Source organism: Gracilinanus agilis, chromosome 1 (genome assembly GCF_016433145.1).
Source record: "Gracilinanus agilis isolate LMUSP501 chromosome 1, AgileGrace, whole genome shotgun sequence".
Classification (NCBI taxonomy): Eukaryota; Metazoa; Chordata; class Mammalia; order Didelphimorphia; family Didelphidae; genus Gracilinanus; species Gracilinanus agilis.
In genome coordinates this window covers 474,652,857-474,675,782 of record NC_058130.1, presented here as the reverse complement: position 1 = coordinate 474,675,782, position 22,926 = coordinate 474,652,857, and the positions used below count along the sequence as shown (strand labels likewise).

The window sequence follows — 22,926 nt, the reverse complement described above, 5'->3', positions numbered from 1 at the left end:
TCTCTCAAAGAGGAAAAAAAATCCATATTACTACTCATCACCAAGATATTAGTAATGGCAAAAGTTAAGAACTTCATCTCCCTAAAAAGCTTTATGGGTCTATACATGCACAGAAAGCAATGTTGATGAAATGAGAAGGGGAGAAGCTGGTTTTCAAAGTTTTCTACAGCAGACCACATAGTTACAGACTCAGAATTGACTGGGTGATTAAGAAAACAATATTCCAGAATCAGTCAATATTTACTAAGTGTCAATTATGTGTTAGACATGGCACCAAGTACAAATGTTTATTGTTGGTTGGTTATAAAAAAGTATTTGACTTAGCAGATCAAAATAATTTCTTCAGGACTCTTCCCCCAACCAGACACTTTTTGTACATCTCCTTGTAGTACAAGAATCCTTGATCCTTTATATGGATCAAGCAAGGCAATAAAGTTTTCTCACCTGTAAAATGAGGAGGTTGTACGAAATGGCCTCACAGATTCTTTCTAGTTCTGAAAAATCTACAGATGGAAACAAAAGAGATCTCTGCTTGCCAGAAGGTGTTCCCCAGTTGCAGAGAGCTGAGTTGGAAGAGGAATTCTTTCCATATGCTGTTTGCAGATGATATACTAATTCATTCCATCAAGACTCAGAACATTTCTCAATGCAATTTAGAGTTACTTAGAGATCAACATAATTAAGTAGAAAACACAGGTGGGGAGGGGTCAAGTAGGTGAAAAATATATATTGTCCAGATTGGAGAGCCCAAATATTTGCCAAGCCCTGGAAATAGTAAGCTGGGCACAGGATTGAATAGGAAAAAGTGCTGGGGACTTAGAGAGAAATTCAAGGGACCATAGGCTTCTTGCCACATAAAAGACTATCTTTTTTTTCCTCCCCAAATATCAGTGTTCTTTGGGTAATACTGTAGAACTGTGAATCATGGAACCCTGTGATCTCAGAAGAATTATAGACTTGGTACTAAAAAGCTCTTTAAAGGTCATTTAATCCAATCTCATCATTTGACAGATGAGCAAACAAGCACTGGGAAGTAAAGCAGTATTTTTGTGGCTATCATTGCAACACGGAGACCTCTCCACTTCCCCCACTCCTTAGTCTGTACTTGATTGGCCCATCTTCTTTCTTTGGTCATTCCTTTTATGTAATCGCTGCCATTAGGTCCATGTCATTATTAATAAAATGCTGTGCACCATTTGGGTCATGGCTATTAAATGGTAAAGCCCTACCTAAATCTGGTAAGAGATGTTGGTGTGTTCAGTAGAGATTCTTTTATGTATTGTTTTGTTCTGTTTATTTAATCCATGTTTCTCTTAAGTCTTTGTTATAAAAGATGACTCACTGGATAAGAGAGTGGGAGAATATATTAAAAAATAAAGAGGCTATGAAAAACAAAAGAAAATTTTTAAAGTTTAAGAGCAATTAGTTAAATTTTAAGGCATTATAGAGGTTTCTAAAGGGAATATAGCCTAGCTCTTTTCTTCATATTCAATTCTGATCTCAATTCATTGTTATTTGCAGAATTTTGACAGGGAAAAAAAGGATTCATGATGGAGCAGCTGTATGGGCAACAAAGCTTGGAAATAGGCATTATGATTTTTTTTTTCTGTAAGGATACCAAGGCCAAACTCTAGAATACTCATGAATTCATTTTGGAGGCTTTTTAATGTTTCAGACCTCAAGGCAATCATCATCATGCCATTTACAAATGGACAATATCTTCAATGGGAAATTTCTCCCCCATTCTACTTTGTGCTGGATGCTATGTTTGCTGAATTGAACATGGGTTACTTCTAAGCTACTAAGAAGGTCTTCAGTAGCATGACAAATACCTGACTAAAATCCATCAATTCTCATTATCAGTTTAAAAAAGTATGAATTAAGAAGTAATGAAATATTTCATTTCCGTGGCACTGAAATTTTATTTTTTCTGGATTCTGTTACTATTATCTGCTTTGGTAGAATCAGTGAATTTATTTTTCTTTGATTCTATTTTCTTCACACGACTTCCAGATTTTTTCGAATTACAAGCATTTTTCAATCAGTCCCTTATACTTTCCCTTCCATCCCAATTAAACAGAATTCTAGAAAACCTGAAAAATCAAGTCCTCGATACCCAGATGCATAATCTGGTAAAATATGGTCCATTAATCATGACTGAAAATGTATGCTTCTTGGTTCATTTTAAGTTCATCACCTATTTGTCAGGTGTTGAATATTTATTCTTTTGGACTTGTGATTTCTCATTTGTGTTGATCAATTCTGAAGTCTTTCAAAGTTGCTTTCTCTACATGTCATTACTGTATAAATTGTTCAGCTTTGCTTACTTTGCTTCATAGTTCATAGGTCTTCCCAGTTTTCTTTGAAATTGTCCATCTCATCATTTTTTATCCCATGTTTGTTAGCCATTCCCCAATAGGATATTCCTTAATTTCCAATTTTTGGCTACCAGGAAAAGAGCTGATGTGTTTTTGTTCAATTGGTCCTGTTCCTTTTTCATTGAGGTATAAGGTAGTGATAATTGCAGATTAAGGGGTATGCATAGTTTGGCAACTTTCTGGGTATAGTTCCAAATTGTTTTCTGGAACTGCTGGACTAATTTGCAGCTCCACCAAAAGTACATGGTGTAACTTTGTTCACAGACCCCCATTTGCCATTTTCTTTTTTGTCATCTTTACCAGTCTGACAAGGGAAATCCCAAAGTTAGTGTAGTTTGCATTTCTCTAATTATTAGTGAGCTCTTCTTCAGGACTGTTGGTTAAATTTCTTCCTTTGAAAATTGCCTGTTCACATCCTTTTGGCTATTTATCTATGGGGAGAGAGTTCTCAGTTCCCTACATCTATCACAAGCAATTTAACAGAAAAACTTGTTGAAAAGATTTTTTCCCCTAGTTACTTATTTCCCTTCTATTTTATGTATATTTGTTCAAAATTTTAGATAATCAGAGTTGTTCATCTTAAATTATTTTCACAATTTGTCCTTGGGGAAATTGGTTTTCTCTTATAACTATGAACTTCAGGTGAAATCTATTCACACTTGCAGAGCTGCTTTATTCTTTATATAGAGGCAGTTAGGTGGCACAAGGGATGGAACACCTTGCCCAGAATCAGGCAGATCTGAACTTATTCAGCCTTAGATGCTTAATAGCTGTGTAACCAATCCTGGGCAAGTCACTTAATCACAATTGTCAAGCCATTACTGCTCTTCTGCCTTGGAACTGACACTGAGTATCAATTCTAAGACAAAGAATAGAGATTGTTTTAAAAAAGTAAATTTAACTTGCAGACTTAGTAACCTTTTAGATTCTGAACTTATGAAGTGCTGTGAAATGGTTATATCCTTTCCTATTTCATTGTTCTGTATGTACTCTGTAAGATAAAATCTTAAAATCCTATGCTCAATTAAAAAAAAAGGCTTGTTTCCTCAACTGTAAGAGCCTCAAATAATAGTTGTACAACTATCCTCCAGGGTTGTGAGGCATTTATAAAATACTTAGCACAATAAATGGACATAGAAGGCACTCTAGAAATGCTAATTATTATAATAAATGTCCAATCAATTTCTGAAAAGCCTCTATGTGCAAAATGTTAGCATTTTATGTTAGCAAAATTCAGGAACTCTTTTTTCTCTGTAATCTGAAAGGGACTGAAGATGATAGGAAAGGATTTCCTAGTGTTGTATAGAAGTGTATCGGGAAAATAAATTGCCACCTGAGACAATTCCAATAGGGGGTTTTACTTCTTTTTACAGAAGTCAAAACAATGGCTACTCCCCAAAACTTTCATTTCTAATTCATGCTCATCTATGTGCTCAGGTAGTGTGTATTTAGGTCTAAATTAGAATCCTGGACTATAAAGGCATGTGTGTACCAAGGGGATAAAGCATTGTGGTAAGATAATAAGTATATCTATAGTATTTGTTAATTACTTTCCCTTCCTGCATATAACTAATGGCTGGCTTTACAGTATGAATTTAGCATCTAAGGCTAAAGGTGATTCTTGGAAGGGATGGATGGAAAATAAACTGAAGAGTTAGCCTTGAGACATGAATTGGACATAGACTAGAAAAGAAAAACGGAAGAGTGGAAAAAAGGGAGCTGAGAAGTCCAGGAAAATATTAACGAGGGAGAGCCCGATAAGAGGCTGGTGGCAGTAGTGATGGGAAGGAGAGAGGGCCAGCACTGTGTAGAGGGAACAGAACGCTTAGAGTAAAACTACAGCAACAACATCCCCCGAGTCGATGCTGGCTTATGTGGCTAGCTCTCAGCCTCCCTCTACTCCTATCACATAGAACACTCTGGCATAATTCATACTGACCAGCTCCCAGGTGTGCTCGCAGGAAAGCACTCTGAACTCTTCTAGGTATGTCAGTATAAATATTGCAGAGGCAGAATCAAGAGGGCTTGGGGGTAATCAAGTCAGGGATGATGGTAAAAGTGTGTAAAACATGCAGCTGGGACAATGGTGGCTGTAAAAACAGGGAAGGCTAGGGAGAAGAAACCATGACATGCTGAATTTTATTTGGTACTGTCACTCAATATCTAGCAGAATTGTTACTAAAACTATACATAACAATTTAACAATTCATGGGTATATATATATATATGCATATATATATATATATACACACACACATACACACACATACATATAATCCTTTTTTACATGTAGATGGTTTTTTGGGGAGAGAGGGGGTATGCTGAAATGTTTAAATTCATATAAAGCCAAAACCAGGGCTGGAGAAAAAAAGGCTTAAAAGAGCTGCCTATCTAATATTTCAGAATATTCTATATCTATTATGAGAAAGAGATGAATCTGTCTGATTCACAAGTAGGAAAAGGGAGAAAGTTATAACTTGCCTTTAAAAAGTTAGGTTCTTCATTACCCAACTGAATCACCTTTTCTTCTAAGCTAACCGCTTTTCCCAATGTCCTTGTTAATAGTCTCGATATTGATTCTCTCAGTCAAATAAGCTTAAAGTATCTCTTCACATAAGTTCTGTATATTGTTCATATTCTCACTCTGGTCTAGGACCTCATACCTGCAAGCCCAACTAGTCTCTTTTAAATGGTTTTTTAAAAAGTTCTTAGGGGGCAGCTGGGTGGCTCAGTGGATTGAGAGCCAGGCCTAGAGATGGGAGGTCCTAGGTTCAAATCTGACCTCAGACACTTCCCAGCTGTGTGACCCTGGGCAAGTCACTTGACCCCCCATTGCCAAGCCCTTACTGCTCTTCTGCCTTGGAGCCAATACACAGTATTGACTCCAATATGGAAGGTAAGGGTTTTAAAAAAAAGTTCTTAGTCTTAATAAAGTATTAAGTATATAATTAAGTACACTTAATAAAAGTATTAAGTCCCTGCTGTTCAACTATATCCTGCCCGTAGCTAACAATCTTCCTAAAACACCATTTTCAAATTGTCACTCTCCTACTTGGGAGCTTAAAAATTGCACTCAAACTCCAAGAACATTTTATCCTGGCATGTAAGGCCTCACATAACTTAATTCTAATGTATTCAATCTGATTTTAACTATTTTAAAAAACAAATCTTCTGGGGGCAGCTGGGTAGCTGAGAGCCAGGCCTAGAGATGGGAGGTCCTTAGGTTCAAGTCTGGCCTCAGACACTTCCTAGTTGTGTGACCCTGGGCAAGTCACTTAACCCCCATTGCCTAGTCCTTACCACTCTTCTGCCTTGGAGCCAATACACAGCATTGACTCCCAAGAGGGAAGGTAAGGGTTTAAAACAAACAAACAAAAAAAACAAAAACAAAAAAAACCAAATCTTCTTGCTCTAGCTAGATTGGTCTTCCCTGCTTACCCCATGCCACCTATTGTCATATCTGTGCGTTCATCGACTCCATTCTCTCTTCTTTCCATGGGATAGCCTTCCCACATTTGTCTATCCATATCTGAGTTATTATTCAAGACTAGTATTAAGCCCCATTTCCTTCATTAAATCTTACTCGACAACTTTTCCACCTCACCAAATACTGACCTCTCTCCAAATGATTAACAAAAATTTGCAAAATGAATTCTGGCATGATTATAAGTAATTTTGCACTTTGTCAGTTGCTCACTGGTTCCATGTTTATTTTTTTTTTAAGTTCTGTCTCACCTAGAATGTCAGTTGAAGGTATAACTTACATCCTCCTCTGCCATGCCAGAGTTCTGGGCCCATAAGAGGTAGTAAAATATTTGTTCAAGAGACTTTAATTCTAGTCAAAAGATGAATTATTAACTCTGTGAACCATAAACCTTCAGGCACTGAAATGTGCATATTGAAAATTTTACTACTATTGTGTCAGGACAGGCCATTTCATTAAACTTCAGTTTACCAAATTTATTGATACTCTCTGAAGTTGTGAAAGTGAAATGTGAAATGCAAACAGTTAAAACTTCATAAGGAACAAAATGCTCATCTTTCTTCACCCTGAATTTCCAATTCCCAGTTATAATTTAATTTATGATGGATGTCAACCCTTCTAATATCATTCAAAATGTCTCCCTGGATACAACATAGGCTAATGTAAAAACTCCCAGGGGGCAGCTGGGTGGCTCAGTGGATTGAGAGCCAGGCCTAGAGACAGGAGGTCCTATGTTCAAATATGGCCTCGGACACTTCCCAGCTGTGTGATCCTGGGCAAGTTACTTAACCCCCATTGCCAGGCCCTTACCACTCTTCTACCTTAGAACCAATACAGAGCATTTATTCTAAGATGGAAAATAAGAGTTTAAACAAAAAAACAAAAAAACAACTCCCAGACTACAGGTGTCAAACTGCCAGGTGGTGGGTCTGTCTGAACCAGCTTAAAATATAACTGACACCACAGAATGGTGTTAAACTCAAATGGAAATAGCTCCCATAAGGACTGAGAAAACCACAAATTAACATTATTTGTGTTGTACTACACTTTTCACTAATTTTGTTAAAACATTTTGCAATTATATTTTAATCTGGTTCAGCAGCCCTCAAGATTTTTTGGTTGTTTTCTTTGGAGGCTACCCGAGTTTGACACCTCTGCTCCAGAGTATAGGTCACTGAACGCCTAAACTGGAGTACCTGGAAGGGTAATTACAAAGCCTGGATATCAGAATAAAAGGACTCTGCTAATAATTCAGTGTTCTTAGAGAACCTGGTGGCAAGATCTGATTGTCTCTTTCTACCTTCCGACTATCCTGTCGATTCAAAAATGTATGCAAAATGTCCCTTATTGTGTCAATAAGACATTTTTTTTATTTCTGCTGGAAAATGAAAGCAAAGACTGTTCAATGGTCTGCTGTTACTGAAGTATAATTCCTACTACTTCCCACATGCCACTTAAAAAGACAAATTTTAAATTAGTGGACAAAGTATTTTTTTTAAAAAATCACTCCAATTTTTCATTAGGCTAACAAAACAATTTATTGGCTGACAAAACTGGAGAATTCAGCTAAGTTATTTGCATTCTGTGTAAAAGGGCTTATAAAAATGGTGGTTCTTTCCTAGCTGTGTGTCCCTAAGCAAGTTACTCAACCCCAATTACCTGGCCCTTATCACTCTTCTGCCTTGGAACTTAGTAGTATATTTAGTATTGATCCTAAGACAGAAGGCAATGGTTTTAAAAAAATGGCTCTTCTATCTTTATGGGGCAAAATAGATACTTTGATATCAATCTGGGGGATTGATTTTGATTTGATGGTCAAGATTTAACAAATCCAAATGGATTTCTTCAGCTATCTTTATACTCAATAAAGCTCAAGAAAAGAAAATTAGCTGGAAACATGAACTGAAGAAACCAGCTAGATTAGACTCATCATTGTAGTGGTAGGTATCATTGAAAGCTATCTCTGACATCAACCATGTAGACTCTTTGCTTAGAAAAACCTAGAAAGAGATAAATGGTATCCTAACTGACTTGGGACTTTCAATATAATGAGTAATAAAGCAAAAAATACTTAAGAGAAATTGTTTTTCATTTTTTATTGCTGTTAATTCAAGGAAAAAAGATTGCATAAAATCCAATCTGTTCTAGAAATATAAGTGACCTTTCCAGTACATAACATTTCAAATATCAAAGTATATGGTAAACATACAAATAAAGAGAAGGTAACGTACCTCCTATTTACAGTACAGTATTTTAAATCATAAAATAAGCTCCATAAAGTACAACTGGCAGGTAATTCACAATGCAGGTCCATGTGGTACTTATCAAAACTCTCACTTGAACAACTCAACCGTAGTTTAGCAATTCATTTAATAATGTGGTCCAAAAATACCCAGATCAAATAAAATATTTTTAATCAAAATAATTTCCTTTACTAAAACATTTTTTTAATTTTTAAATTAAAGCTTTCATCTACCCCTTCAAACCCACCCACTCCCTCTTCCTAGCCCTCCCACTCCTGAAAGAAAGTTTCAAAATGTACACTGGTGCTATAAATATAGATGCTACCTATGAAGCATTAAGCTTCTTTTTTCTTCTTCAAGTTTTTCCTTGTGTTTAGCAATTTGTTAGGCGTCTGACTCAAGACCAAACATTTAAGTTCCTCTGCTGCATTCTGATATCACACTCCTTCAAAAAAAAACCTCTTATTCCTGCTCTCAACTGAGGAATGAAAAAAACAAACAAAAAAAAACCCCACGACCCTATGAATATACAGTGGTAGTTGTTCATTGCTGTTGAATGCAGCAGTCATCAAAATACACTCATCTTCCAGATAACCTCAGTGCACTTTAGGAAATCAAAAAATACCTGGAAGCAATTTAGTACATAGATTGGCTTTAAAAAAAACAGCAGCATTAAACTTAGTGACATGACACTGACATGATTAATACCATCTTACACTCAAAATTCAGTCTTTCACATTATAATCACGCATAGTGGTAAACTGTTATAAAATAGTGACTTTGCTACGAGAGACAGGTTATAGTACTAATACCTGACTTTTTGTAGAAAACCATAGCTTCTGTTCAGATTGAAATAAACCACTTACATTCTAAATACAAGGTAACACTGTAACAGTATGTAGAGGAAAAAAAATTTACTCAAGTATCGTGTCCATTTTAATGTGACACGGTAGTAGACTAACTTCAAAAAAGAAAACTGTCATCTTTCATTACAAATGCAAACACACAGGAATACAACATTCACACCATTTGTTCACTTTGTGTCTCTCTGAATCAACAGGCTAAAAGTTTTTATTGGAAGTAAAAAGTTATTTTTTTTTTTAATTTAAAAAGAAAGCTCTTGTCCGTTTTCAATATTTTTAACAAGTTCATATGGTTTTTCACCTCCCCCCTTTCTTTCACGCATTTCAATTTACTTTGGACACATGAGTGCTGCATATATGTATATTGAGCTACTTGTTACATACATACATACATACATACGTACACATACACACACACACACATACACGTCTGGGAATCTGATTTCTCTCCTAAGAGGGAGAGGAAACCCTTCCCCCTCCATTTATGAGCACAGCAATTTACAAAAGTGTGGACAAGTAGAAACTGCAGATTACTCATGCAGGCCAATGTAGCGTGTGGACAAAGTGAGTGAGGGAGAGGGAAAGCAGCATTTCAGGGAGAAATTGGAAGGGGGTGGATGGGGAAAAGGGGTGTGGAGTGGGGCCTGGTTTTGTTCTTAACCACATGACTACTTTACCAGTGTTGTCAAAGGTTAACTGTGACATTTTAAAAGATGCAGTAAACATTGCACGTGTCAAGTCTTCAGTGTAAAAAGTACGCTTCAATGCTTTCCTCTGATAGTTTGGCTGTGTGTTTAATTACATGTATCATACAAGCCTGTTGTTGAACCAGGAGACCAGTGGCTCAAAAGTATTCTTCTTTTGTTTTGGAACATTGTTGCAAGAGAAATGAAAAATCCCAACTGCATAGAAATCCGGGGAAATATAAAGGCAAGACAAAAACTTTCTTTCCCCTCCTCGCCCTCCCACTCCCACTTTCCCCAAGCTTCAGTGTATTAAGAGGCAATGTTTACTTGTTTCAGTCTGCAGAATCCAACGTATCATTAGAAGGGGGAGGGGGAGGTGCGTATCTCAGTCTGTAAGTGCCTAAAACAGGAAAGACAGAACTGCTAAGTCACTGCTTACAATTAAATGGATTACAAATCACTATAAGATATCAAATGGACATGCTCTTCAGAAGGCACTTTCTTCAGCACTAGTTAAGTTCCAAAATGGTAAATAAAACTACTTAAGAAATCCATTCATATGAAGTTTGTGCTTTAAGTAAGTCCAATCTAAAATGATGTGGAATTTCATCTTCTGGGGGGAAAAAGGGGCTAAAATAAATATACCAAATATCAAGACTGGTCTTTCCTGTTAAGATTTGGCAAAATGACAAAGGCCAATGTGAGTGTAGCGTTGAGAAGAGTTTGAGAACATTGCATCCAATGTCCCGCTCATACAAATACTCTTAAGGATTTTTTTTTTTTTTTGCTCCCTTTGGTTGTATTAAATTTAATTCACATTCACTCATCCCCAAGCCACTGTTCTAATATCTTGTTTCTACAAATGTAGTAGAATCCTGGAGGTGAATCCACCTTACATTTGCTGGGAGTTGATGAATGAGGCTGGCTGGTTGTGCATAGATATCCTAGATAGTTATTTTATAAACATAATTGGATGGCTAGACTATTTTCTAATTCTTTAACATTTAAAATTTTTACTTATTATTTAAGAAAAACATGATTTACAAGACTATTCAAAACACAAAAAAAGGTAGTGTGAAGAGACCTTACATTCCAGAATGAAAGCCTGCTCACTCTTATTTATGAATGCTAGTGTCTACTGAAAACACACAAGGCTTTGGCTTAAAAGCCCTCCTGTTCTATTCTTCATCTGCAAAATAAGTCTTTATGAACCTCACTGTGTTCTATGGAACCTGCCTGGGTAATTAATGAACTATTCTGAAATGTTCATCTTATACTTCACCACTAATATACAACAGACACAAAGACACACAGACACGTCTTTTTGCCATAACAAGAATCCCCATGATCAAGGTAAACAGGTAAGCTCAAAAACAAGTCCTCTGGGAGTTATCATGATTACCTTGTTGATTGGCCTCCATGGATGACTGCTTACAGTCCTGCGCATAGTGTCCGCTTACACCACAATTGTAACATGAAACGTTGCCGTTCTTCTTGGGCCCCGATCCGTTTGAGTTGGCAACTACATTGGGTGCTGGATAGATAGGGTAGAATCTCCCGAATCCTGCCATCTGCTGCATGCCGTAGTTGGCTTGGTTCCCCATGACTGGGTCGTGCATCAGTCCATTTGCATATGGAGTCTGAGGCAGAAAAAAGGGAAGTTGGGTTCCATTGCTCTGATGTGCTTGATTGAGGTAGCTGCCATTGCAAAGAGATGGCAGAGTGAAGAACGACGGAACTCTATACATTGGTCCGGGCATTGGGTTAGGGTAAAAGTAACTGTTTATCTGAAGGTTTCCGTTGGTCCCACAGCTACACCTCCGTCCGCAGGAGCCACAAGGCCCCGAGCCCACTTGTTGCGGGGGCAGGAGCGTCCCATTGGCGTTGGTGTTCCCCACGGCGCTGATGTAGGACGTGCTGTCGCTCTGGGCGGTGCTGTGCGTTAAAGCGGGGCTTGGGCTGGGAGCGGGGCCGGGAGTGTGGGTAGGGACCGCAGGAGGAATAGAAGACTGGACCTGACCGACTCCTGGACTGGCCGACTGAGTGGATGTGGCTGCCGTGCCAAGCCCGTTGGCGGTCTGGGCAGGGATTGCGCCGGTGGAAAGGGGAGAGCCCGGCAGAGCATAGGAAGCTGGTGGCTGGGCCGTGGCAGAGAGGCCGGCAGATGGAAGAACTACCTTGACATTGGGAGGCTGAGGGATTGTCCCTGGGTTTCCCTCAACCTGAGGCACCATTTGATTCAGCCCGACCACTTGGGATGCGCCCTTCGTGAGGGGATCGGTGGTAGCGACTGGCGATCCCGGAAAACTACCTGGGTTGTGGACTGGAATAAAGGCAGTGTTTGGTGATCCGATGCTCAGGTTTCCATTGGGCTGCTGCGGAACGCTGACCGCACAGCTCTCTGAAGGTCCCTGCGGAGAGGGCATTTTGAGCCTGTGTATTGCCAAGTGCAAAGCGGGACTACCAGGCTGAACAGTATGAGGAAGAAAAGGGGAGGGCACAGGCAGAGGGGACGCCAAGAGCTCAAGGCGTTTGTCTGATTCTCCTGAAGTGGCTGTAGGTCCTAAGATTCCAACTGGTGTTGAATTTGCAGATTCGCGTATTGCAGAGATAGCCACTGGACTAGTCACGAGCATCCCCATGGCTTTGCCTTCAGCGGTTTTGGGCTGAGGGACAACAACTTCAGACTTCTGTGCACCATTATGCATAACACAGTGTAAGGCAGGCATAAATGAAATGTGTTGATACTTAGAAGGGTTTAAAGGATCCTCTGAAATATTTCCATTCTCATTTCCTAATGACGAAATCTGGGCAGGTGGTTTGACAGTGACAGTAGATGGGTTGACAGTGCCATAACCTGTAAACCTGGTTGTAGTTGGATTCCCTGAATCCTCAGAATTGCTGTCTGTGTCTGATGGAAATAAATAAGTGGATATTAAAATATAAGCATCATTTATTTTCACGTCTCGTTTTAAACATCAGTTTAGTATGTCACAAACTAAAGCCAGAGTTTTGAATTGTGAAAGAACTTCCCCCTTCTCCCAACCTCAGGTTTTTTTCTCCCCTCTTATCATATCAAAGAATAATGCCTTAAAAACAGAATAGGCAAAAAACTCAGGCCAATTGGCAATTGCACCAAGAATAAATTTCACAAAATAAAAATCTGTCTGCAAAATACTGTTCATAAAGATCTAAAATTATCTAGGTACTTAAAATTTTCACCCAAAACTCCACCTGATTTCCATTTTGTCTTGCAAGTCACATCTGTCTCAGGTTATGCTTAAAACAAAAATTATTACTAAAATGGAACAAAATCAAGTAATGTATTTAGCTCAAAATTTGAGATTCTTTGACAATAAGGACTTGAGATAAAATTTTGGAATGAAATATTGACTCATTTCAGTTGAAATAGAGGAAGTTGTCTTTTTTTTTACTTTTAAAGTGAAAATGAGTTGATTAGTATGTCAGAACCAGAGTGAATTATAGTGCATTTCTATGGTCCAAGATAAGAAGAATCAAAAATATAATGAATGATAGATTTGTAAGACATAATTTTTCTCTATTTAAAACATATTAGGTCATTTAAAAAGCTGATACTGACACTGTCAGTTTCCTAGCCTTCAAAGTTAAATGGAAAAAAAGGTTGAACTCTAAAGTGAACTATAAAAACCCATTCCCTTGAAACAATTTCCACCAACTTCTATACTGTACAGATCTTTGTTCATGCATGTTATCTATAAAAGGTCTACATTACAGGTTTCCTGTGCATAAGTATAAGTTCAGATAGATTAATTATTGTCAATTTTTTAAAATAATTACTGTAAAATCAGTAGTTGTCTAGTTAAGCTTTTGTAACTTTTAAAGTCATGAAATTATCAACCAGAGATGGTCATCTTTTCTGGGAGATAAAATAGAATTAAAAATCAATGTAGAATTTCACTGATATACCAATTAGATATTAAATCATTAAAGAAAAAATCATGGGTGAAATTATTGTAAAGAAAAACTCTTTCCTGGTTGATTTAGTTCCAAGATTTTTCTTGCTTAATTTTGGAGAGAAAAAAGATCCAACTGCTTGGCACTTATAGGGTATGTAGCACAATATGCTTTTTTGAGGCTCTATTTGTATGGTATTATTTCAGTTGACAACAGTAAAAGGAGTATTCAGTCCTATGAAATCACTGATTCTTGAAGTGGGAGGCAATGTGGCATAATAGCTACAGTCAGAAATCATGGGTTCAAATCTCACCTTCACATGCAACTGAGTGACCATGCACAAGTCACAACCTCTCTTATCCTCAGTTTCCTCACCAGAAAGGTAGGGATAATACTTGTAATGGTTACTTCAGAGGTTCTCAAATGAGAATGTATAAAAGTGTTTTTTAATTGTTAAAGTAAAATGAGTGTCAGTTATCATTATATTAAGTTTTAAAGTATAGAAAGATAAGTTTTAATCCCAAAGGTTAAAAAACAAAACAAAGTAAAACAAACCAAGAAAAAAGCATTTGCAGATAGATAGCTGAATATCCATTCTGGAACTTCAAATGGTTGGGATCGCAGAACTATGCCCTCAGATTTACCCTCTTGGTTTAATTGCCCACAATGTTTGTCTATCTTCTTTCAAACCCACCTACCACATGACTCTTGGACTCTCACCCTGGATTAGCTCCTTTGATTTGTCTTCCCTCTAGTAAAAGTCCTGCCTGCTAATCCATGTTGGTTCAAGAGTGCAGTCTCCCCCTCAAAGGGCAAAAAGAGGATGATATTCAAATAAGCAGGCTTCCCAATATAGTCTATACAACAGGGTGATGCCTAATATGTGTCTAAGTTAATACAAGAGTTAATATCTATGTAAAAGGACCTTATGATTAATGGATTCAGGCCCCTGATAGGCAGTCACCACTAGTCAAAACTATTACATGTTCCATAAAAACTATTATAATGTTTAGTATCTATTTTGATAAATGAAAGTGATATGAGTTATGTAGGGGTAATGCACAAAACGAGTCCCATTGCTTTGTCATACTACATTAGAATAATTCTAATTCTACATTATTCTAATACAGAAAATTAAGTTATTGAAAAATTTTAGGTTGCACATGAAAAATCCATATCTGACTTGAGAGGTGAAATCTAGCTTTCACTATTTATCTAATATGATTATTATTTATAAGAGAGTTTGTATCCAGAGTCAAAGGGCACATCTGATTGTCAACCAACCCAACACTAATCAAGTTATGAGAATAATTAATTACACATTCTCTCACATTTACTCAAGTATCTTCTGATACTACCTTTTGTGGTAACCCTTTCTTCCTGTTCATCTTCATCACGTATATATATGTATATAAGATTCTAAAATCAGCAAGATTTTAAAGATTATGTTAAAGGTCATAAAATCAGAAACTTTACTACTAACTGTTAAAGCAATATGTTAAGAAAGATTCTGTGACTGGGGGAGGGGAAAGATATTAGGTTCAATGATTCAATTGAGCTAAAGATTAGTAATGACATGCTTGGGAAAATACAAGTGCTTCAAACTATTTTAGTCTCTTAGATATTGATTAAAGAGTAAACACTAAGCCCAATTTGATAGAGGCAGCAATTTCTAGACTGCCTTTATTTCTTCTAAGAGCTGCAGACTGTTAAAAAAAAAAGTAAGAAAAAACAAACCCATAACTTTTATTTACAAGTCCAATCAGGTTTCTGTTTTAAGAGACAAGACACACATGCCACAAATCCAACCTCTGTCTTTTTCTTCTTCGCTTTCAAAGCTTTCCCTCCCATCGTGCCGTGGGCTAGAAGGAGAACTGTAACTCTCTGAAGATGTTTCTCCACATGTATCATGCCCAGATCCAATGTCCAAATTGGGATCTAAAAATAAGGACAATATCTTTATCTTACCACACTATAAGGCCCCAAAACTAATTTCCTGTCTGACTCTTACTAGAAATAAAATGTATTTAACAAAATTTAAAAATTTGCTCTTTATGCAGAAAATAATTTGACTCTACTGTTGGGGCAAAAAGGACAAATTAAGCTTAAAACAAATGAAGTTCAACAAATAAATTCTTAAGACTGACCAAAAGGGGTGGCGAAACTGAGGAGACATCCATCAGTTGGGGAATGGCTGAACAAATTGTAGTATATGTTGGTGATGGAATACTATTGTGCTTCTAAGGAATGTTGACAGGATGATTTCAGAAAGAGCTGAAAAGACCTATGTGAACTGATGCAGAGTGGCATAAGCAGAACCAGGAGACAGTATACACAGTAACTGAAATACTGTGAGATGATCAACCATGAGAGACTTAACTATTCTCAGCAATACAATGATCTGAGACAATTCTGAAGGACTTAAGCCAAAGAATGTTTTCCCCATCCAGAGAAAGAATTGGAGTCAAATGCAGATAAAAATATATTATCTTCCCCTTCGGTTATTTACAGAGTTATTTTATTTTTTTTAAACTCTTACCTTCTGTCTTAGAATCAATACCGTGTATTGGTTACAAGGCAGAAGAGCAGTAAGGGCTAGGTAATGGGAGTTAAGTGACTTGCCTAGGGTCACACAGCTAGAAAGTATTTGAGGTCATATTTGAACCCAGGACCTCTAATATCTAGGCCTGGCTCTCAATACACTGAGCCACCTAGCTGCCCCTGGGGTTTTGGTTTTATATAAATATTCTCTTACAACAATGACCAATATGGGAGTATGTTTTACATGACAAATCATGTAAAATCTCTTACCATCTCTGAAAGCAGGGAGGGGGAATGGGAGGAAGAGAGGCAATTTGGAACTGATAATTACAGAAAATGTATGTTGAGGGGGCAGCTGGGTAGCTCAGTGGATTGAGAGTCAGGCCTAGAGATGGGAAGTCCTGGGTTTGAATCCGGCCTCAGACACTTCCCAGCTGTGTGGCCCTGGGCAAGTCACTTGACCCTCATTGCCCACCCTTACCACTCTTTCACCAAGAGAATACACAGAAGTTAAGGGTTTAAAAAAAAAAGAAAAGAAAATGCATGTACAAAATTACATGTAATTGGGAAAATAAAATATCTGGATGAAAAAAGAATCAACAAAAGGAGTGAATCTATTTGCTCATATGGGGGAAATGTTTTGATATACATAGGGGACTCACTAGCTTAGAGAAATTTGTTAATGTTTTTATAACTTATACTTATAAAACTTACTTAAGAAGATATCTATATCTCCCTATACATATAGATAGAGATTGTGAAATATTCAAACATACAGATGAAATTTGGCTCTTTTAACTTTAAAAGAGGTAATTTTAGCATGTAAAAAGGCAATACTATTATATCGTTAAATAACTTATTCCACTTATTAACCAAGAAGTAACAATAAACTTGCTTGTATCCAGGATAGAAATCAAGATTATTTTGATTATATATACAGCTTTGCGGAGTAAGAGAGGTACAATGCAGCAAGTTTATAACTATAAAGAGGTGGAAAGTATCCATAAAACTTTGTGAATCCACTCTAGAAGGTGCTCTGAGGAACCTCTCAAGCTCATGATGAGTGAATTGAAAAAATGGAAAACTGGCTAAGTTTGTGGGTAAATGCCCTATTGGGCAGAGTGAACATCCTATCCCTGGCCTCAGTCCTGTGTCCCAGGAGCAGTGTGCCCTGTACAGCCTGTGGGAGGCTGTACTAGAGGACAGGGCCTCACCCAGAGGAATATGCTATTCATTGGAGCCAAACATTCAACCACTAGCTGAAAAGATCAGAGATGGTACATTGCGCTTTCCCCTTTGTTACCTTGGAGTTCTTTTAACATTGTTCCCCCTGTCCTTCCCCATCCTGTCCAGCACTGCCTCTCCTCTCTCCTGCATTTCATGAGTTCATTGTAACTGTTAGGCTAGAATTAATGCCTTATTTATAAAGAATTATATGCAGAAAAGTGTATTTTCAGCAATTCTAATGAAAGATTACAGTTTTTAGTGGTTGTAGTAATTTAACCTCAGATTTCCCACAGGTTCAGTGTATCAGCATTTGTGTTTGACTTTATGCTGTTTTCTAGGAATGCTACCCTGCCAGGAAGTTGAAGACTGACTGTATGAATTCTGCTAAGAATAATCTCCTTTTGTAAAGGAGACTCAGTAACCATTTCAGGTTTGGGGACTGTTCCAAGCTCATCAAGTATTAACTTCCAAAATTTCTGTTGTTTCAAATAGAAGCTCATCTCTCTCTTTTTTTTTTAAACCCTTGTACTTCGGTGTATTGTCTCATAGGTGGAAGATTGGTAAGGGTGGGCAATGGGGGTCAAGTGACTTGCCCAGGGTCACACAGCTGGGAAGTGGCTGAGGCCGGGTTTGAACCTAGGACCTCCTGTCTCTAGGCCTGACTCTCACTCCACTGAGCTACCCAGCTGCCCCCTAGCTCATCTCTTTTTAAGAAATTTCAACATGTAAAAAAATTCCAAATTTACAGATGAAGTCAGGATTTTTCAGGCATTTAAAGTAGATATGGTTTATCAAATTTTGATTTATTTATAAATTTGCATGAAAAGTCTATAAGAGTTTTTATAGGAAACCCGTATAGGAGGCAGTTAGGTTGGCTTAGTGGGCAGAGTGCTGGGCCTGGAGTCATGTGGCCCTGGGCATGCCATTTAACTTGTTTGCTTTAATTCCCTGGAGAAAGGAAGTGGCAAACTACTCTAAGTATCCTTGCCAAGAAAATCCCACATGAGATCTCAAAGAGTCAGACACAACTAAATGAATGTACAGTAACATATCGGAAAACAAGAAAGTAGATGAAGTTTTCCTGGTATGGAAATTCAGGAGTGGTGCTTTCTACACAACTGTAATACTAGTATAGCATAGTAATAGGATACATCAGAGCCCCTATATAAAAATGTAGAGTTGCACACACATTCTTTACTCTGGATCTGCAATTTCATTGATGTAGAATCCCTCTCCACTGCTGAAGACTCTCTTCAATTCAGCGACACTGCATTCTCTCCTACCTCCGCCCCAAATTCAATTCAGTTCAAAGTCCATCTTTTACCTGAAAGTGTACTTATTTTCTGATACTGTCATGTTTTAGAGAGGTGATGTTCTTGGATATAATCTCTACTGCTATATAGGCAATGTTTTCATTAAACCAGCAAGCATTTATTAAATGCCTATGTACAAGCTGCTGATGTAAGAATAATAATATACCAGGGAGGGTAGTCAAAATCTTGCTATATAACACTAGAAGAGAATTTAAAGATCATCTAATACAACCATCTCTACTATACAGAAAGGGAAAGTGAGGTCAAGAGTGATGGCTGTGGGTTTTTACCAGGCTATATGATTCTCCCCAAGTGCTTAGTGTACCAATAAGGAAGCTAGACACTATTTTCCTCACCAAAAGTTTTAAAATTCAGTATATTGAGCTATTTCTTTCCTATCCATGGGAACATATCTACAATGGAAACCAATGAGAAAATAGGATCATTTTTATTAGAAAACTAGTTTGTTAGAAATGTCCATAAATAAGTTAAAAATATTATGGAAGACATAAGTCCAGAAAATAATTGGGAAGGGAAAAAAGTGGGGGGAGAATATTAAAGCATTAGGATTCTATACTCACTGTAAGAAAAAATAATTTTCAAAATAAAATTATTGTAATAGTTTCTTCCATTAACAAGTTCTAACCTGATGTTTCACTGGGACTATGGAGGTAGCCTTGATTACTGAAAGTTATGCCAGCAGGTGGGTGTGACATGCCTCAATTCTGGCTGTTAGGAAGGCTCTCTCTGGTAGATTGTGTGGGTTTGAGTGCTCTGTGCTAAAATGCAGCTGAAGCTGAGAGGGTGTTTGCATTAAGTTTGACACCAGTATAGGGAGCACCTGGGAGTGGAGGGGCACTGGGATGCCTAAGGAAAGGTAAATTGGCCCAGGTCAGAAAAGGTTGAAGTTTTTGTGCCAGGCTATATTATGACTAGGCCTTTGAGTAGCCACTGCACTTTTAGAATAGGTAAAGATAGAAAAACCTAGTTTCAAAAAATGAAATTAAAATTAAAGAAATGTATGCTAGCAAAATGAAAGTTTTGAGATCCCATGTGAAGCTTCCCAAGCAGAGGTGCCAGGTTAGAAAGAATATTCGGAGTACCAGCCTGGATGAATTTGGAGACTCATAACCAAAAGGTTGGCTGCCTTGGGAAGAATATTTTTTGGTTATAGCAATTCATGAAACTATATACTGAGATGGTAAGCATGGGAAGTACAGGAAGGATTTGATATACCTTGGAGAAAAGAACAACTGCAGGGTTATGCGAGTCTTTTAAGGTATTTAAAACACAATAGCTTAAATATTCATTTAAAATTATTGTTTCTTATTCATTCATATTAAGGGAAAAAATTTAAGTGACATACTAAATTTAGGCCTGTATCAGTTAACTTTTACTTAAATATGTTCTGTATTGCCAGAATTAGAGCTGGAAAAGACTTCAGAGATCATCTAGACGAACTCCATTTTAAGAGTGAGTAAAATGAGGTACACTAGCTAGATGACAGAGGTAGCAGGAACTGAGGCACTTATTGGAATCAGGACTGGTATAGGTACCCTCTCTACTACAGCAGATCGCAATTACTCATGTCTTAGCCTTGAGAAATTTATTCATTTTCTAACGTAAATATCCAATTTTAAAAATCCACCCAATTCAAAGAAGTCTTGCTTTGCTTAAAATTCCTGGCGTTAGACATAGTTGTGGCATCACTGTGTGAAAGTGTACATGCATAGCTTAATAACTTTTGAGGTACAATTCTAAACTGCTTTCCAGAAGTTGGACTGATTCAGTTCCAACATTAATTTACTAAGAGGTCTGGGTTTTTTTCCCCCCACAACTCCTTTGTCATTTGCCATTTTCCATTTTTTAATTCAACATTTCCTGATGGGTGTGAGGTGGAACATCAGTTGCTTTAATTGCATTTTTCTAATTATTTGTGATTTGGAACATTTCCTCCCCATAGAGCTTTTAATAAATTGCATTTCTTACTTTGAAAACTGCTCATATTTTTCTTTACCAGTTGAGGAATAACTTTGATTCTTATATATCTTGAGATCCTTAACAGTAAAACTTGCCGCAAAGGTTCCTCTCCTACTTATAGCCACACTGATTTTATTTCAGCAAAAGACTTAAATTTTATGTAATCAAAATTCCTAATTTTACCTTCTGTGATCCTCTGTCCCTTTTTTTGGTCATGAACTTTTGTCATATCCACAGAAATGAAATCCACAGATCCTTCCTTGTTGCTTAGTTGTTTATAATGTCAACATTCATATATAAGTTGTGTAACTGCCTACTTGGTATGTGGTGAGATAGTGGTCTATAACTAGTTTCTGCCAGATTGCTTTCCAGTTGTCCCAATAGTTTTTGCTGTTTTAAAGTCTTCACTATAGGAGTTGGGGTTTCTCTGTTTATCTACTATATTATGCTACTATGTTCATTTGTTTCTATTTGCATCTAATCTATTCCTTTGAACAAGCTATTACTTAACTAGTGTCAAATGGTTCTTGATGATTACTGCACAGTTCCAAAAGAATTTTGTTACTATTTTTTCTACCTACATTTAGTGAATTATTTGGGAGTCTAATAGATACAGCATCAAATGAGTAAATTAATTTAGGCAAGATTAGAATTTTTATTATTTTGGCTTGTGATACCCATGAACAATGGTTACTCTCCAAATATTTAGGTCTATTTATTTCTGTAGTGTTTTATTGTTGTGTTCTATTTCCTGTGTATATCTTTGTAGATCCTATTCTGTACATTCTTTATTTTAAATGCAATTGCTCCTTTCTCCCCCACTTCTGCTGAGTTTTTTTAGGAACACAAAATTATGGAAGATTTGTGATTGTTTTTGTATCTTGCAACAAAGTTGAAGTTATTGCTTCAATTAAATTTTTAGCTGACTCTAGAGTTCCTAAAGTACACCTGAATATTATCTGCTTCCTCTTTGCTCATGCATATTCCCTCAAGTTATCTTTCTTAATTCTATAGCTAGCCTTTCTAGTACTATATCAAATAGTGGTAACAATGGACACTCTTGCTTTATTCTTGATCTTACTGGAAAGAGGCTACTAATTTATTCTTATTACATATGCTAGCTTTTGGTTCTAGATATATATTACTTACTATGTTAAGGTAAGGTCCATCTAATCCCTAGTATTTCCTAGTAGTGCTTTAAAAACTAGCAGAAAAGATATAATTTGTCAAAGGTTTTTTTAGCATCTGCAGATATAATCATACAATTTTTGTTCTTATTGTTAATATATAGTCAATTAGGTCTATAGTTTTCTCAACACTAAAAAGCCCTGTATTCTTGGTGCAAATACAATCTGATCATAACACATAATCTTTTTGATTTAAGCTGTAACCTCTTCGATAAGATTTCATTTGAACTATCTCTAGCAGTGATTATTAATGATACTGATTTTTAATTTTGTTTCTGTCTTGACTCTCCTTGACTGATGGAGTCAAGACCATATTTGCATCATAGAAATAATTTAATAAGATTACTTCTTATTGTTCTTTGATTCTTTAAAAAATTTCCTCCATATAAATCCACTTAGCCCTTGGATTTTTTTTCTTTGGGAATTTATTTTTGGATTGTTCAATTTATTTTTCTGGAACTGGGTTATTTAATCTAGATAGCTCAACTATTTGCCAATTTTGTTTGCATATAACTACCTTTCATTTTTTCACTCATTTTGATTTTTCCTTTTTGAGACTTATAACTAGTTTTTCTCCCTTTAAAAAAACAAATTAGCTAATAATCTATTTTGCTTCTCTCTTCAAAAAAATGGCCTCTATTATGGTTTTACTATCTATTTCCTTCTTGAGCTCTGCCATTTTCTCCTTTATGAATTTGGATGCTATACCACTTGGTGCATACATATTGAAATTATTTAGTTTCCAATCAATTTGTAATTCTCTGATGGCTCTTTACTGACTAAAGAATGTTTTAAAAATATTTCTTCTTTTTTGCATGCTTGTGATGTTTTTATGCCCCAATCTAGGATCAATTCATGTAAATGAAAAGTGAGAAATATGTGAAATTCCTCTGTTCTTATTTAATAACTACAAACGGTCTAGGATAGCTAATTTTTCTAAAATTCTATTCATCTTTAACTACTTTCTCATGAACTTTTTGTTTAGATTTGTCTAGTTCTGAACATGGAACATTGAGATTTCTTCACGTTTAATCTTAATATAGCTATTTTTCCTTGTAACGTGTTCAGTATTTCCTTTAATAGGAGAA

The 22,926-nt window shown here is 36.7% G+C and overlaps 1 protein-coding gene across 1 annotated transcript in view; it reads right to left on the bottom strand.

The window, feature by feature from the left end:
• Positions 1–7,966: 7,966 nt before the first annotated feature.
• ZCCHC2 (zinc finger CCHC-type containing 2) overlaps positions 7,967–22,926 on the bottom strand; it is a 93,034-nt gene continuing 78,074 nt past the window's right edge. Inside the window, exons 13-15 of the mRNA XM_044682262.1 lie at positions 15,400–15,528; positions 11,057–12,565; positions 7,967–10,054 (exon numbers count right to left, since the gene is read on the bottom strand). Coding sequence (XP_044538197.1) covers positions 9,987–10,054; positions 11,057–12,565; positions 15,400–15,528 — 1,706 coding nt within the window. The 3' untranslated portion in view covers positions 7,967–9,986. The remainder of the gene's footprint in view (positions 10,055–11,056; positions 12,566–15,399; positions 15,529–22,926) is intronic.